Here is a 17906-nt window from a genome sequence, read left to right as displayed (position 1 = left end):
CCGTGAGTTTAAAATGCCAACAAGGAGAAAGGGGAATGTGAAGGACATCCGGCGGATTTTCCGGCGGCACCTGAACAATCCTGAAAGTCGAACGTCATAGATATAGACCACTGTATCTGTAGTCCTTCTCTGTACACATGTTTGAAAAAAAACTCTTACAGTGAAAGCAAGTAGGTTACAAATCTAAAAAGGATGCCGTTCCTGGTTATTTAACCCTTGTGTTGCCTTCCCGTCAAAATTTAAAATCAACACTTTTGTTGATGATTGTTATTGATGATTTAAGTTTTTCTCACATTTTTGTCCTTTCTTTACCACTTTTGTCACTTTTTTTGACGTTTTCAACTATGTCACTTATTAATATCAGTTTTTGTTATTTTTGGAATTTATGGTCAATAAACCTAATTTATTGGAAATTTCACCTAATGTTTGAGTTAGAAAAGCAGAAATTAGGAATATATGTTGATGAATAATCACAGAATGGAATATGTCAACTTTTACTCAATACTATTTCAAAAGCTATAAAAATTGAATAAGACACCCTAAAATTAATGAACGTAGAGATTTGTACTTGCCAATGAGCGTTGTGTGGAATCAAGCCTGTTATTTTAGTTAGTTTAAAAGCACATTGATATAGGAAAACAGGTCAATTTGACCAAAGGACAATATGAGGGTTCATCTATCTTCAATGAATGTTATTCTAGTCCCATGGACAAAATTATTTGTTTACACACAGCTTCCAGGATCTGTGAACCTACTGCTGCAGGGTTTTAAAATGTTCAGTGAAGAAATGGTTGTGAGATTGTAAATTTGTTAAGTTAATGTGTTTTTAAATCTATCTTGTCTGACTTGTATTAAGTTATTTTTTTTTCAAAATCCGGAGTTTGCGATGGGACATAGATGAGGAAAAACATTTTTTGCAAGCACATGAGTGGTATTTTATAGAGAAAGTCATGCATTGATTAATCCCATTTGAACAAACTGTACTGGTTATTATACCAATAATGATGAATAAGGTCCTTTGTTATCAGCAAAACAAGACGTTTCCACTGTTAAAAAAACTTCAGGATACACAGGATGGTTTCTTCAATTTCATTTATTTAAAAATCAAACGGGTCCCTTCTGCACAGCAGCACAAACAAATCACTCAAATCTGGCCTGTCACACACAGAATTCTCTTTCTTTTTCCACCTCCACATCTGTTTTGCATCTACCTTTAATCCCAGCTGCTCCTCATAATCCTAGTACATCAAACAATTAGAAAAACAGAAAATCCAATAACTCGTGCAAATAATAACTGTCAAAACAACAACATATCTCCCAATAAAACCAAATGAAAAACACACATTACCAAATCTCAAAGTGGGCAATTACCAAACCCAGCTTCCTAAAGTCCCATTCTCACAAGTACACCATAATAATAACCTCCATAATAACTTGATCCAGTTACCATCCACCTGGTGCACAATCAATCTCAAAACGGTGTGCACGATTTTGCTATGCTAACACGTCTTGCTAACAGCCAATCAGAAAGGACCTACTTTAATTCTCTGTTTGGCTGGAATTGCAGGCAAACAAACAGGACAGGTACCGTATGTTGCTCAAATGAAATTATACTTTAAGTGATAAAAAGTTTGCCTACAAAATATAAATATGCATGCATATAACATATGCATGCAAAACCTTTTTTTCCCATTCTGAAAATGTCCCATTGCACCCACAGCATGTAGACCCAAATATGCCATAGACTGAGAATATTTTACATTTTCCCTTTATACCAAAGACCACAATGGAAATAAAGTTCCATATTCTTCCATATATACTGTATCTTAACATGGTATTGTATCAAAATCATATCTGTATCAATCACCGATCCCAGTAAAAGTTATTAAAACATCCCCATAGGCTAAGTGCATAGGTTATGACAGTGGTAATGTAGTAATACATATGACCACCTGAAAAAGAAAAGAAATATTCAACATAATTCTGTTTTTTTTCATGCAATAGCCAGATATTTCATGATGATCTATTTGTGCCTGTGCATTTATTGCATTATAAAACATTCAACAGAAAACGCATTTTAGGTAGTAAACGTACAGTATTGTGTTAATGGAGTTAAAGAAGGTAAAATAGAAGGAAATGAAATACTATAGTGACGCCGGCACAGTCACTTGATTCGGTTTCCCGAAGCAGTATTCATGGGTGGAAATCAGCAAAGTAGAAGTCTTTGGTCAACATTGAGACGATGCAGGGGATCTGCTTCTTGCGACTGAATCCCGGCAGGTTGGAGGAGGACTCAAAGTGGACCGCCACCTTGTGGTTGACGCGGGTCATGATCTGCATCAGCTCCAGCTTTCCGCTGAAGCGGTTCAGCATCTCGCACAGCGACTGCATGAACCAGGAGCCGTTCTGCGTGTTTCTCCATGAGTAGTAGCCTGCCGGACGAGTCCCGTTACGAGTGTATTGCCATTTCATTATGGATCATAACCATACCAGGGCTGCACAATACATCTGGGTTTGTTATCGCAATAAACACGTTGTGAAAGGCTGCGACATGTCGCGAAAGACACTATCTCTTTTCTTTTTTTCAAACATAGAGACAACAGGAACATACAGTTTGGGAGAGGTGAGTTGTACAGTGTAATAAAATCAGTTGTAAGACAGGGGAGGTCATTCTCTTCTTATTGGTGCTTTTTAATGTTCAATCCAATAAAATAATTTTGGAAATCATTTTTGTTTTTGTAAATTCAACAAGCAATTTGTTGCATTTTAGCGGCACACTGGCAGAAAGGCAGAACGGAGTACACTTTTTTAAATCGCAAATGTTATTGCAATATTCAACAACATTATCGCATATATGTTTTCCTCATATCGTGCAGCCCTAAAAACATACAGAATATCAGGGCTTTGATGATGATGTCTTTTATTGAATATTCCCAGGACAAAAAGTCTCTTCTACCATTTGAAGATTTGTTGTATATGTGTATATATATATTGTATATATGTGTGTTACCTGGAGCAGTAGAATAGGCATACAGGAAGTCTGCCTCCACAGGAATCCTCTCTGTTTGAGCATCGACACTATCGACTTCAACACAGGATCCGCCGTCCAGCTCCAACCCACGGCACGCCTCAAAAGAAAATCCAGGTACATTAAATATAACATACATTATGCACATTAAAGGGATAAGCAGTTCTTTCTGGCATTATCGGGCAAAAAGTCCCTCCTGATCTTTCAGCATGTTTTAATTAAAGTGGACTGCCGGATAACTAGACTTTTGCATCTCCTCCTGGCTCCGTTTCCAGCCTTTAGAAAACTAAACACCAATCACAGATTGTTTCAGAGCGAGGGCGTTCCTATTGGCTGCTCTACAAATGCAGGTGCACGTACTTCAGATGGTGAAAGCCTAATTCAATTATAAAAGATTCGGCAAAAAAAAGTTGTTATTAACAACTGGATACACTGCAACAATGCAACATATAACTCCTGTTTGCAAATCCTCCTTTTGCATTCAAGGCCATCCACAACCTCGCTCCCCCCCCATATTTGTCTGATCTCCTCCAGCGTCCCACACCCTCCCGCTCCCTCAGATCCTCTTACTTCGTACAAAAATGAACTTAAATCACAGTATGTCATCTGAAATGGCTATAGTTTTCACATTTTTGGCGTTTGTTTTGTCTCAGAAAATTGCCACCCACAACTTTAACTGTGATGGTATTTTGGCGTGATGTATGGTCTAGCATCCCGGAGGTATCAGGCAATCCAGACCATCAGCAGATTCACTCTAATTTCATTCATAGGATATATCCCAGCCCCGTGAAAATGCATCACATGAAAGTAACTGTTAAATGTTTTGATCCTAAACGATCTGTCAGCCCTTTAGCACTCTAAAACTCAAAAATGTGTCCGGAGACACATTCTAATGTCTCAGCATACCGTTTGTAATTGTTTGTAATGGAAATAAAAACATTTGGTCCCCAAAAAAACTGTGATGGTATTTGATGGTTGTACTGAGAAACGCATGTGGCTTAGAAAACAACAATAATCAATAATATCAATAATAATAATAACTTATCAATAATAAGTGATTGTTGTGCAATTCGGATTTCATCTAAAATCAAATCTCTGAATTAATACTTTTGCCCTTTCATATAAAATGTTCAACTTCTTATATCCAAAGCCTGGCATCAAATAGTAAGAAAAACACAACACATATTACTGTTGAGAGACCTTTTTGCAAACACAGACAAAGTGTACCAAACCCTACACAACAAAACAAGCATCTCCCAGCACAGCCGGACACAGGGCTGTGGTACTTGAGTCCGGACTCTGACTCAAGGCGCTTTTCTGTTGCTCTGACTCGTCTGTATTTAGACAGAGACTTGGGCATCAGTTGCCAAATATTCTAGTTGGTCTCGACTGAGTCCAGCACTATATATTTTTCTTCTAAAGTAACTTCCTCCCTTGAAACCAAACCATAGATGAGGTGTGCTAGTTCATAAAACAGGTGTTGGTTTAAGTTAAAATCCATCTAGACATTGAGATTGGTCGCCTGGTATACACCTGGCTGCATCATATACCTCAATCATCAGGCTGTAATCATTTTCATTTTAGCCACAGACATAATGTCAGCGAGCACTTTGTACTATGAGTTCTTCAGGACTAGTAATAAGTTCAAGAATGGGACATTTGCATTTTATATTTGAAGTAAATAACGTGGCCTAATTTGCCCCTCTCTTTCTAAAATCTTCTAAGACCAAGTCTCTCATTTGGACTTGGTCTTGACTTGGACTTGAACCTCTTTGGACTTGGTCTTGACTCGGTCTCAACTAATCCTGGTCTTGGACTCAACAAAGGAGCACTTGACTACAGCCCTGGCCGTAGCAAGGATTTGGGAAATTAGTGTCCTACTTAGCTACGTCTCCATGCATCATAGGCACATTGCCTGAAAGTGATAGCACAAGATGAACAGGTATTTTTTCAACTAGTACACATGTACGTTTCTGGTAACGTGGGTCCAATTTACCAACCTGTATGAAGAAGAGCTTAGGTTTCCCCACCAGACTCCTACAGCGATCTCCTTTAAAGTATTCTGTCAGATTCTCCAACCTTTCAGCGCCGTCGGTGCCATATATCACGCCCTCGTCTCCATGACTTAGCAACACACATGCAAATGATGCACTCTTACTGTGGTCCTTCTCGGATGCTAGTGACACACACACACACACACACACATAGAAAATAAGACAAGAGTTACATTTTTAGTCCATTTGAATTATCATCTTGAGGACGGTGCAGATATTGCGGATATTTTAGCATCTCGCAGTTATAGTTCTCAGACTACAAACATACAGGTCTAGCATGGATGGTTACTTAACAATTCCAAGATTTTTGTAAAGTTACAGTAATAAGTGTGTTTGGGAATTAAAGAATAGGCACAGTCAGACGCTGCTATCTAGTGGTGGCTGACGCTCCTGTGGTAATGCCGTCTATATAAACAGCTGTTAAACAGCTATTTTGTATCATTTATTCTTCATTATTCTTCCTCATTACATCATTAACAGCTATTTTGTTTTATTTCATATTAATGTATAAATGTATATAGATTTATGTATTAATATGTTTGTCCGTTTATGTATGTACCAACTACCAAGGTAAATTCCTTGTAAGTCTAACTCACTTTGGCAATAAATCTGATTCTGAAATGCAGCAATTGTAAACATTTGCTGTTATAATCAGTCAACCAATTGATTTCCCCTTTCCTTTATTGTCTATTATATGTTTTTGTGCATGTTTCAGGTTCACAAAGCGGAACCCCCCCCCCAGGGACTTACCATCTCGAACAGAAAACACGGTTCACAAACTGCTCTAAACAGCTCTCCTGTAGTCCAGCCGCTTCTGACTGGCTAGTAGTCCTTACCTAGCTACTTTACATGTGTGACTTGCAACAAAGATGGAATAGAAGTGTGATGCCTCTCTCTGTAGCTAAAACAGAGAGCTCAACACACAGGGTGAAAAGAGGAGCTGCAGTGATTATTTTACAGCGAGGTATTTTTTTGAAAATGAAACCACATAAACCTATTCTGGTACAGCCTCTAAATACAATTACAAACCTGAAAATGAGCATAACATCAGCACTTCAAATAAATAAAAAACGGTAGTTTCTGTTACCACATCTCAACAGTTGTTTCATCTTTGCCACGGTCTGATCAGTTTTCACATCGACCTTATAACCCAGCTTAGAGAAGGTCTTCATGGCAGCAGCAGCATCTACATCTGTCCCGTTCCGAGCAGTCATCCCTGGAGAGACACACGCAAACACATGGTTAGAAATGCAGTAGCTGGCAGCTACAATCATGGGCATACATTTCATCTAAAAGATTGGGGGGGGGGGAATACAGATACAATTCTTAAGAGCAAATGTTGAAGGGGACACAAAACTAGATATGTTTAGTTGTGGGACTCCAGTAAGTAGGCTGGCAAGGCTATTTTATCCCTTTAAAACATTGGATGAAGTGACTCTTTTCTCTAATAAAGATGATGCATAACTGAGAACTGAACCTCCAAGCAAGCAAGCCAGCCAGCCAGACACTGCATTAGTCAACTTTAACAACTTAATGGTTCATTCATTCAAACAAAAAACACTAGGGTGAAAGCACTACGGGTGGAATTAACCAGCTAACATTAGCTATTAACTAATTATTAAATAACATACTTTTTGTCATGACTAATTCATTAATGACTCAGGGTCATCTGCATTAGAGAAAACAATCCCTTTATCCGATGTTTAAAGTGAATACAACAGCCTTGCTAGCCTACTTACTGACGCATTCGACCCCTCCCACAAGTCCCACTGTACTTCTGTGTATGGTAATGTAAACAAGCAGTGGACCAAACCAGTGTGAAGCAAGGGAGGGACTCAAAATGTTTCTAAACTTAAAACACATGATCCCTGTGTGCATTTGTACTTACACAGTGTATATGAGTATATGTAAATGAGTGTATATTATTTTCAATACACAGCGTGGTTTTAATGTCACTCGGGGGTGGGTCCCAATTGCTGTATAAATCACACATTGTAATTTAAATGGGGGTGACACATTGACACACACAAGACTTGTTTGTTGTCTGTCTGTGTGTGTATGTGTTCTTGGTTAACTACATTTGTGGGGTCCAAAAACCGGGAATACAGTATACTTGTGGGGTCCGAATAGCTTTGTGGGGCCAAAATGCTGGACCCCACCACTTTTTATGGCTGTTTGAAGGTTAAGACTTGGTTTTAGGATTAGGTTTAGCATTAGGTCATGGTTAGAGTGAGGGTAAAGGTTAAGGTTAGGCAATAGGTTGAGATGGATATGGTTAAGGTAAAGGGCATTATGTCAATGGCGGGTCCCCACAAAGATAGTGAGATGCACTGTGTGTGTGTGTGTGTGTGTGTGTGTGTGTGTGATACTTGTTTAATGGGTGTTGTTACCTGTGCTACTGTGGAAGTTCTTATTGTTGATAATCAGACAGGTTCCGATGCAGGGATAGTCCATCTTGTAGCGGTAAGGGTCAGAGTCGGCTGTTTTACTGCTGTGGGGGACAGAGTCCACTTCCTCAGTAGTCTTACTACTGCCTGCGGGCTCTGCATCTGACCTGACAATTTTTACAAACACACACGCAGACGCTTTGAAACCTGGGGAACTTGTTAAGCACCGTCACACTCCAACAAGTTTGAAAGCACTGACAGCTCAGTGGACTTGCTTAACCACAGTCTGTGCCGTGCGATTGCACAAATCTTACGTCGAAGTCCTAAAGATTTTTGGAATCTCCCCTTATACAGGGTGATGTATCAAAGCAGTGGTATTATAAATATCACACAGTCTCACATCTATGGCATCTACCGGAGTAGGCCATTTAGCTCAGGGCAGTGGTGACCTACTTTACTAAAGTAAGAATTTGAGGAAAACCCCAGGGAAATTTCAAAAGGCTCAGAAAAAGTCGACAAACTTTGAAAAAGTGAAAATCATTGGGGGGAGAGCCACAAAAGGATTGGAAAAAGATGACCATAACCTGGATATAGTTTTAAATCTTGACTTGAAAATTTCCGGGTCGGTGGGAAAACAACAAGAGGGTTAATTCAATTTATTATATTTTCCTTGTGAATAGGTTGACCACGCTACAATTTTGGCCAAATAATTACGTTGCTAATGATAATCATTAGGCCTCGGTTATATCTGTCTTTACCAGCTGCCACTTGTGTTTGTCCTCTTGAAAATAAATTTGGTAAGCTTGGCACATTTGGCAGCATCCTCCTCCAATGCCTTTTTTTTTTTTTCAGCCCCTCCTGGCCTCTTCCTCCCATCCATCCTCCCTGACGCGTATCTCTACGGTAGGGCCGACCCATCTATCGGTAGCCTAGCCTATCTTTGGAAAAAGACGGGCTATGGACTCCACCCACTAACTCTATTTGGGAGGGGAGAACTCCCTCACATGGTACAACCCATGCAGATGCTGCGGTGTCAGAATGCAGAACGTGTGTAGCCTATTTAAGAGATGATAGACTAATGTGACAAATTTTTAAAAAGAAATCCTTGACCGACCTAAAAGTGAAGCGGGGGAATTCTCTCGATTACCTAACCTGGGCATGGTCACGTGGGTCTGGTTTCCCTCGAAATTCAAAGCCAGACTGTAATGGTGGCTTGTTCAGAATATGATACTAAATCTCATATTTTACTAAAATATGAGATCTTTTCTGACAACATTTTAAGCGAGAAATAGGCTGTGCAGTTGCTGATCTGTCTTGATTTTAGTTCGACAAAGGTCAGTTGAAAAGATTTCAGATTTTGAGAGACTCGTCATTTCCGGGTTTGCAGGCCACCAATCACATTAGTCATTTGAGTCCAACTGCCGACAGTAACGCCTTCCAACTGAGCATGTCAAGTGGGCCAAAATTAAGGCCGACGGACAACAGCACGGAACACACCAAACAGACTTGAGTCACCAACCTCGCCAGACTGTCAACGCCTGATTATCGGGTTGGTGTGTCAGCACCTTAAGTGTTATTTTTATGTATTTTCACACACCTTTAAAAGGGAGCATCTTCTATCTGTATGAAAAATTGACCTTATTTTCAATAGACCGAGCATACAAAATTAGGTACATTCATAATATATGGGTAGTCTGATGCAGTCATTGGTGTACAGTAGTTATTACCTTTTCCTTGCAAAAAATTTCAAGGCATCCACGGTGTCCCCACCACTCTGCGTCACGTCCATGTTCCTACAGGCATGGATGCATACGAGGCAGTGATCAGAAAATATAGGACCTCCATTTGGTGAAAGTGGAAACAACCAGCACCAAGATAAAAAAAAAAAAAAAAATGTTTCTTGATTGGCATCTATCTTTCTCTTCCAGTTCCTGGTATTCAGTATCCTGCACTCTGTCAAAGTATGTGCAGGGCTCATCCGATTACAATCAATGCCATTTATAACAAATCTTATGATCAATTCATGTGAGCAAAAGCCACTTTAGTACGATTGACTGGGTTCATACCAAGTTTCTTTTTACACTGTATAAAGGAGCTGCAAAGATTCATCAAAATATCAAATTAATCACCACCTATTTTAATAACTGATTTAATCAGTTTGGAAAAAAAGTGAAAAATTATCTGATTCCAGCTCCATAAATGTGAACATTTTCTAGTTTCTTCAATAATCAGCAGCCCTGGAATCAAACTCTTTCTAGACTTCCTAAAAGAGTTGTAATGTCATAAACGTTTATGACTTGTTTATGACACGTTCATGACAGTGTCTAGTCACTGTTATAGAGATACCTTCAAGTAAAGTGTTTTTAACAACCCATTACATGCTGTATTTGACATGATTGCCTTTGTTGTTTTAATTTTTGTGTCACCTAAAATAACTACACAAACATTTTCTAAGTGGTATTTTGATCCAGGTGTGGAGTTCACTAGGTTTCCTCCCACACAAAGACTTTTTCCTTTGGTTGATAGTAATTCCAATGAAAACGTTTTTATCCAGCGTTTCCGGTAGCTAAAATTCGATGTAATTTAACCCCACTGCAGCAACGAGGAACTTGTGAATTGTGGTTAAGACAAGCTATACCTATATTTAGTTGATAGAAATTTAGGAATACACAAAGTGTTATACCAAATATCGTTAATGTATCATAAATAAATTATATTACAATGGGCTTAATCAATGTTCCAGAGAAATGATGCCATACTGTAACGTCAAAACGAAACTCCATTAAGAGGAACTGTAACGTTACAGCCTTTATCAGAAGTAGGTAGGTAAAAAGTGATGATAACGTTACACGAGCCACCTGTCAAATATAGTTAATAGTATTAGTTTAAAAAAAATTATATCAAAGCAGGACTGTGGGAGTACTAGTTCAACGGTTGATAGGTAAATAAAATGTGAGCTGACTTTTAGTCTACGTTACACGTCTAATGCCCATAGATAGAAAAGTGTGGTCATGCAACTGTAGCATAGAATTAACACGGTTAAAAATGACGTGAACGTTGAGTGTCGTTCAAAGACACACACGAAACTTGTGTTAGTATTTGGATATGGGACTTATGCATTAGCTAGCAAAGTTTTGAACGAGTAAACCTCTAACTTCACTTAGCAAGCGTTAGGTTAGCTAGCTAACGTCAACTAAAAATGTATTTAAGGTGCTCCTTAACATTACCTGAGTGAAATAGGTTAAGTTGCAGGAAAAGACACTGAAATTTAATTCGTGCTTTGCCAAAATGATGTTAATAATAATTGAAAATATATATTTTTTGCCAAAATTAACATACCTCTTCTACGGCACGGTAGTAAAATAGGTGTAACCAAGTCCACGTCCTTACCATTACGTTACCAGACAATCCAAGGAAATATCCTTTCGAAGTAGACTTAAAACTCTTAGCCAATCAGGAACGCTACTCCCCGTGTGGGCTGGAGAAACAACAAAAAGCCAACGGTTGATTGGCTTAGAGGGTTAGTGGAAATTACTTACCACAACTCACACAAGTGAAACCAATTTGACCACAAGAGTTCAACATCACCCAGAACTCGAACTGATTTTCTTTTGTAAAAAAAAGAAAAAAAAGAAAAAAGCGCTTTATTTTTGCATTTAATAAACGTACACTGTTTTTTGTATACATGACGAAATCTGGTCAAGGTATTCTGTACTAAGGCCTTAAAAATGCCATCAACCTTAGTAATGTTCAAATGTAACTTTTGAGTCTTCAACCTGTGTGCAATTGTGTTCGCTTGTGTGTATTGCGTGTAGCGCAATATTATGGTGCACATTATTTTCGAGTCTCATTCTTCTTTGTTGTTTTTTTGACTTGGTTATCGATTCCTCTCAGCTGATGATCTACTGCGTGAATATGCTTGGTCTCCAATAGCAGAGCTGGCAAGCTGGACGCCCCATACTGGAAGGGAGGAGAAGAGGAAAGGAAAGTCAGAAAATGTCACTATGAGAGTTTAAATACAACTCTTGAAAAGCATCAGGTTTTTAAGTCCATATTTATACATATCAGAGTGTGTGTGTGTGTGTGTGTGTGTGTGTGTGTGTGTGTGTGTGTGTGTACCATCTCTTTCTCTTTGGGGTGTTTGTGTCGGTGGTCCAGGTATTGTCTGTTGAGCTCTCTGATGTCATGCAGAAAGGCTTGGCCTCGTCTCAGATCAGCTAATCGGGCTTTAAGTTCACCTTTCTCTTTTTGCAGCTGCCACACCTGCCTCTCCGCTCTGACCAAGCACACACCGTGTAAAGGGCAGTGTAAGAACTTGTAAACAATCTTCACATGATGTTTTACTTTTTAGGAAAGGTACGTTAATGATTTTTTTAATAACCCCAAAAGGTTTTGTGTTCATTATGCAACTAACTGGTACTGCCATGGTTGTTTAAAGGGAATGCTTTTACTTCATAGACAGTGAAACGGTACAGTAATCTGAGTGGGTGAAAATGAAAACCGGTGCGTTTGTGCATCTGAACTGCCTCTCACCTCATCAGCTCATTTTTGGCCTCCAACAGTCTCTGTGTCTTTGTACGGATCAAAGAACCCACCTGACATACACACACAGACACACACAGTATTATGTCAAGCCCCTGACACACCAACCAGACAGCCGACCCTCGGCAGAAAGGCCGTTTGACTGAACGGTCTCCCCGAATTGATAAAAAAATATTATAAATATATATAATATATATTATAAATATTATAATTTAAAAATATGTATTGTCGCACAAAAATGAAAACCGACAGCTGATTGGACGGCCTGTTCAACGTTTTAAGCAAGAAATAGGCCGTGCAGTTGCTGAATCAGATCGGCAAAGGTCGGATTAAAAGATTTTTGTCCGATTTTGAGAGACTCTAGTCATGCTCGTGCCGCTTCTCGTTTCCGGGTTAGCACTCCACCAATCAGATTGGTCATTTGAGTCCGACTGGCGGCAGTGCCCGCCTTCCGACTGAGCATGTCAGGTCGGCCAAAACGAAGGTTGGCGGCCCTCCGGACGGAACACACCGAACAGACTCGAGTCGAGGGGCAAGTTCACTCAAGTTACAAGTTATGTCGAGCCAGTCAAGTCCTTAGTTAAGGCTAGTCCAGTCCCAAATCAAGTCACCTTTTCTTTCTTTTTTTACACCCAAGTGAGCAGTTCTTGCATTCGGCAGTTCCCTTTTTTTTTTTTTGCGTGGATTTTTTTAAATCCAAAGTGGATTCCTGATGGCACCGACGCAGCCACTGTGGTGGTCTGGTCCCACTAATGGGGCTTCATCAGAGGTCTGTAATTTTACATGTTGCCATAGCGAAGCGTCTGACTGAGACTCAGTCATCTAATCACAACAATCACATATCATCACCATGATTCACAGCTTGTGCTGCTGCCACTGCATAGCAGTTAGACACAAACATGGAAAAAAATAAATTCATTTTATTTTATATTTAACTAATATCCAAAACGTATGAACACACGCAAGTCATCATGCCTCAAGGCAACTCAAGTCGAGTCTCACGTTATTTATTTTTTGTCAAGTCATCAAAACGGGGATTTGAGTCAACTCAAGTCCACCTTAATGTCCACCTTCATAGTTCAGCATGCTGCTAGTATTTTGTCATAAACCAAAGTACTGGATTTGGCCATTTCACCCAAAACCACAAGTCTCAACCTCATGGTGGCACCAAAGGACCATGGATGTCTCTATTTGTACAAAATCAAAATCTATATTCATTTAATAGCTGTTGAGATACTTCAGTCTGGACCAAAGTAGTAAATCAACTGACATTGCCATCCCTTGAGCCGCGGCACTAGGATGGCAAAAAAGCTGGTTGCAATAGTTACCTTGGCGTTCTCTCTTTTTAAAACCTTGAGCTCCTTGGAAGAAGAGATCTGGAAGAGAAATAAACATTAGAGAATATACAGTACATGTGTTTGATTTAAATTCTGGTCTTAGTTAGTATCATTAAGTCATCATTAATTAGTATGATCGCATTCATTGTTGATCAATACCAAAGAAGAAATATTAGTTTTTTTTTTTCTTTTTTAGGAAAACAACTATAAGTTCTTTGTAACATTTTTGGCATTAAATGCTTAAACAGTTTCAAAATGTGGTTGTAATTGTCTGTTTCTTTATACCCTGATTAGGCTGAGTGTACAGTACACAGCATTTTTTCTTCTTCTGGTCAACAAAAGTAAGTCCAGTTGCTCTTTTGCGTCAACTTTTTGGCGCCTCAAATAAAACAGAATTTATGAAATCTGACCTTTTCCAAAAGTTGCTCTTTTACATTGGAGCAGAAGCAATCAATGGACTGTTTGACTGCTTTAGACTCCACGGATTCCCTGTAAAACACCCCCCCACCACACACACAAACACACCCACACACACCCCCACCCCCACACACACACACCCCCACACCCACACACACACATACGGAATGTAACCATTTCCAACTGCAACGATTGCAACAAAAAATATAAAATTGTGAATGAAAGGTTAATATGTGTCGACATGATGTGGAAGGTTGAGATTTCAGGCTACTTGATGGAATATCTTTGTTTACCTGTACTGGTCACAGAAGTCAAGGAAGGCATGCAGCACCCGCTCCAACTCTGTTCCTCCCTGATGACCACGTCTCTTCTTCTTCTGTTTCTCCGTGTGGGCCGTCTCTGGTTCTGCAGATGCACAGCCTTCATGTGTGAGAATTAGGTTTGGAAGAGTAAAAAGAAAGAAATGAAATTGACTGTTAACCCATTATTACATTACCAAAACTCAACCTTATTTTATGTACAGAGTAAGTATTTTGTGCTGTATTATTAAATAGATTACAATAGATGACAAAACAACCTCTAAAGTCCAGTTTATACCAAGAAATTGTTTTCTTGCTGAGTTAGATGAGAAGATCAATAGTTAGCTTAGCATAACGACTGGAAACGGAGGACACATCTAGTCTTCCTCTGTCCACTCTTTATGCTGAGCTTCATATTTAACGTACAGACATAAGGGTGACATTGATGTTCTAATCAAACTCTAGGCAAGAGAGCACGTGAGTAAGATTTTCACGAATGTCACAATATAATAACCTTAAACAGGGTTGAAACATAAAATCTGATATTCAATTCTGAAGTAAACAGTGACGTTTGCTCTCGTCCGTTACCTGATGAAGACTTTCTAGATTTAGACTTAGGTGAAGACTTTCTGGTTCTGCTCAACTGATACCCTTTGGCCTTCTTTGGACTTGGGCACTGGATAAAAGACATAAAGAAAAAGTTGAATATAAACAATGTAAAAGTTCACACATGGGCCACATACCTGTGGATGCTAGGCTCCTGGTTCCAAAAATATTCAGATGTTACTCCGATTAGCCACTTGACGCTAGTGATGGCCAAATGAAGCTTCGTGAACCAGTGTCTTTATTTTCTGAGCCCACTAGATGGCACTCTTGCTTTTAAGAGAAAGGCCTAAGACATTGCAATTCAGTGTATTCTCAACCAATTGTTGAAAAGAGAGCGCCATCTAGTGGGCAAAGAAAATAAAGACACTGGTTCACAAAGCTTCATTTGGCCATCAATACTTGGCACGTCTGTGCTATGCTCCAGCCGGGTTCCAGTTTTTTTACGTCCTCCGCCACACGCCATACCACACTGCGAGCATCTCAGAAGTAGAGCGCCAAGCTTGTATCTACCTTCCACTCCAAGCACTCCTGTAATTTAACTCCAGACCTATGATGTCCATTGTGTTTTTCAACATCTGAAAATGAATCTGTCATCGTCCGTGGAGTTGTAGAGGAGACAAATACAATATTATGGGGGGCGTCTTTGGACAAATTGATTTGATGCTCTTGCGGTTTCACTTCCCACCCGACTGTCCGAACGGCCCAAGTGAAAATAGACCTGGTGCGTATCTTTAGCAGAGCGGAGAGACGCTTGGCGCACGCTACAGGGACGCGCTGTGGACCGTCAAACATTGTGTTGAATGGCAGCGATTGCTCGCGGGGGTCATGGTGGCTCCGGAACACCGCGCAAACGCACCCGGTGGAAAATAGGGGTTAGTCCATACCCAACTCCTGTCCTCCTCCTCCTCCTCAGACGACAGGACTTTCTTCTGTCTCCGCTGGGCGGTGCAGGGGTCCGTTTGCTCCTGGAAGAAGAAAAAAAACATAGCAAAACATTGTGTCAGCATATGTATTCTCCACCTCAGTAGTCATACAGGAAGCTCCTATAACTGTATTAGCACAATAACTGTGGTATACCATAGAGCAAGGACCACTTAGCTGAAAGAGAACCGGAGCAGGGACCCACCACATGTATATAATTTAGCTGCATATTAAACTTTCTGTATGTTTATAAAACTGTCAAACAATTAAAATATTTAATCGCAATTAATTAAATCAATGTCATAGTTAACTCGCAATTAATCACACATTTTCATCTATTCTAAATGTCTCTTGATATCTTTTTGTCGCATACATGTTTCTCATTTTAATGCTCGTATTAAGTGTTCAAGACTTTAATTGGGGGGGGGGAATTGGCATCAGCTGTGTGCTTGGTCATCAAGAATGAAAATAATGAAGTGAAAATGGATGTATACATCATGTTTTAATGTTATACATACATGTGGAGCTTAACTTTATCTGTGGATGGCTACCATAGTGGTTACCTTACCTATTGTTATAGTTAGCCCATCATCAGTGTTGTGTAAATTAAATGTTTTTTTGTTGTCGTCATGAATTTGTTTCGATTCACTATTTTAAGAAGCACTTTAATTTTTGGAAGAAAAACTAACTTTCAAAAAAATGACCAAAGTTAATTTGTAGGGCCCCCTGCAGTAACTAAGAGGACCCCTAGGGGTTGCGGACCCCCTGTTGAAGATGTTTGGAAGACTACCCTTGTTGTTGGAGACTTTACTATTCACCTCCTTACCTGTGACTCAGGGTTATTGGAAACTCCACTTCCTGACTCACTCTTTCTCTTCTTGCCTTTCTTCACCTGCTGATTGTTCACTGGCCTTGTTGAGACACAGAGATGGATAAACAACTTGATGGGAAGGCAGGATATTAAAAAACAGAATGGAAAAGAGCCTGGCCATGCAGCCATATCAGCCAGACTGTTATGTGCTACACCCCGATTTCTTCAACATGGCCCATCAGCTGACCCTTTACCCTAATCCCTGCTCCACTTCCCTGACCCTTGGACCTGAAACAAACACATGGATGTATTTCATCACAATTCTTAAACTGGATTTTTACATTTAGGGGGGGGGTCGGCAGTCACCCCGTCACCTAACTTGGATCATTTACGTCAGTTAATTAATTTGTAACTTTTACAAAAATGCTAGCTGCTCTAGAGTTGGACTTATGAATGTGTAATATATAAGAAATGGGAGTGCCTTCGTGAGTACATTTGGACACCTTTATATTTGTTGACATGTTGATATGTGTACATCTACAGGTCTCCGGTAGGGCGGAAACAATTCCTCAACTCGAATAATTTGATTTAAAAAAATTCTCTATGCAAAATTCTTTGCCTCAAAGGTTCGTTTAATCAACGTAACTAACGGTGTATGGCTCACAGTGTTTCCGGATGGAAGATTATTACCAGCGCACAACAGGCTGACGCTTCCGTGGACTCAACACTGACGATCGCAGATTACAAATGAAGGAAGATGGCGAAATATTGACAATTTAAACCGGCCCCTCCCCCCCAGAGCATTAACATCATGGCTACGCAAAACAGGTTTTTCTTTTTAGTAAACAGCAAAAGTAAATAGATTTACTATGAAGTAAAAGTATTTCTTATCCGATTAATCAATGGAGTAATAGGTAGAATACTCGATTACTAAAAGAATGGATAGCTGCAGAGCAAGTCTCCAAAGCTGGGCAATATATCGATATTATATCAACGTATTGATATATGAGGCTTGAGATCCATTTGTATATCGTGATAAGGGTTTTCCTGGTTTTAACGGCTGCATTACAGTCATTTTCTGAACTTACCAGACTGTTGTAGCTGTTCTTTTATTTGCCTAATACCACTTAGTCATCTTATCCATGGGACTGATGATTATTTATCAAAACTCTCACTGTGGTTATATCTTGTGAAAGCACCAATAGTCAACCCTACAAAATTAAAGCTATAATAAAATAGCAATAATATTAATAATATGGGATTTTCTCCATATCACCCAGCTCTATAGGTCTCTATTTAAGAGTATGAAAGAAGTACTTCTTTTTCAAACTAGTATTAGTTTGATTATTATAAATTTGCACAATAATATTCAGTTTATGCAAACAGGTGTAAACAGGTGTTTAACACGGCTCCCCCTGCTGATTTTAAGTGCTTATTTTGAATGCTGTGAGTTTGTGTGCTGTTAGTTTCAGTTTTAACGGTTAGCAACTTGTCTTGTCCAAAG

General features: G+C 39.4%; 2 protein-coding genes across 3 annotated transcripts in view; both read right to left on the bottom strand.

Moving 5' to 3' along the window:
• Positions 1-2120: 2120 nt before the first annotated feature.
• Positions 2121-10888, bottom strand: LOC117951380 (caspase-3-like). 2 transcript variants are annotated; one of them, XM_034883088.1, is made up of 7 exons: positions 10809-10888; positions 9197-9262; positions 7473-7636; positions 6170-6298; positions 5029-5204; positions 3011-3128; positions 2121-2432 (listed from the first exon to the last, which is right to left on the bottom strand). In XM_034883088.1, the coding sequence occupies exons 2-7, from the start codon at positions 9256-9258 to the stop codon at positions 2194-2196; spliced, it is 888 nt and encodes a 295-aa protein (XP_034738979.1). In that variant the 5' UTR covers positions 9259-9262; positions 10809-10888; the 3' UTR covers positions 2121-2193. The 2 variants fall into 2 exon arrangements, with proteins under 2 accessions (XP_034738979.1, XP_034738977.1); XM_034883086.1 differs by lacking the exon at positions 10809-10888 and adding an exon at positions 9367-9395.
• A 410-nt stretch (positions 10889-11298) lies between these two features.
• Positions 11299-17906, bottom strand: part of cenpu (centromere protein U) — a 9270-nt gene continuing 2662 nt past the window's right edge. The window contains exons 5-13 of the mRNA XM_034883071.1: positions 16418-16502; positions 15555-15635; positions 14653-14740; positions 14059-14185; positions 13759-13837; positions 13340-13387; positions 12003-12064; positions 11589-11745; positions 11299-11429 (exon numbers count right to left, since the gene is read on the bottom strand). Coding sequence (XP_034738962.1) covers positions 11304-11429; positions 11589-11745; positions 12003-12064; positions 13340-13387; positions 13759-13837; positions 14059-14185; positions 14653-14740; positions 15555-15635; positions 16418-16502 — 853 coding nt within the window. The 3' untranslated portion in view covers positions 11299-11303. The remainder of the gene's footprint in view (positions 11430-11588; positions 11746-12002; positions 12065-13339; positions 13388-13758; positions 13838-14058; positions 14186-14652; positions 14741-15554; positions 15636-16417; positions 16503-17906) is intronic.

This window comes from Etheostoma cragini, chromosome 10 (genome assembly GCF_013103735.1).
Source record: "Etheostoma cragini isolate CJK2018 chromosome 10, CSU_Ecrag_1.0, whole genome shotgun sequence".
NCBI classification, from domain to species: Eukaryota; Metazoa; Chordata; class Actinopteri; order Perciformes; family Percidae; genus Etheostoma; species Etheostoma cragini.
This window is presented reverse-complemented; position numbering and strand designations above follow the sequence as displayed.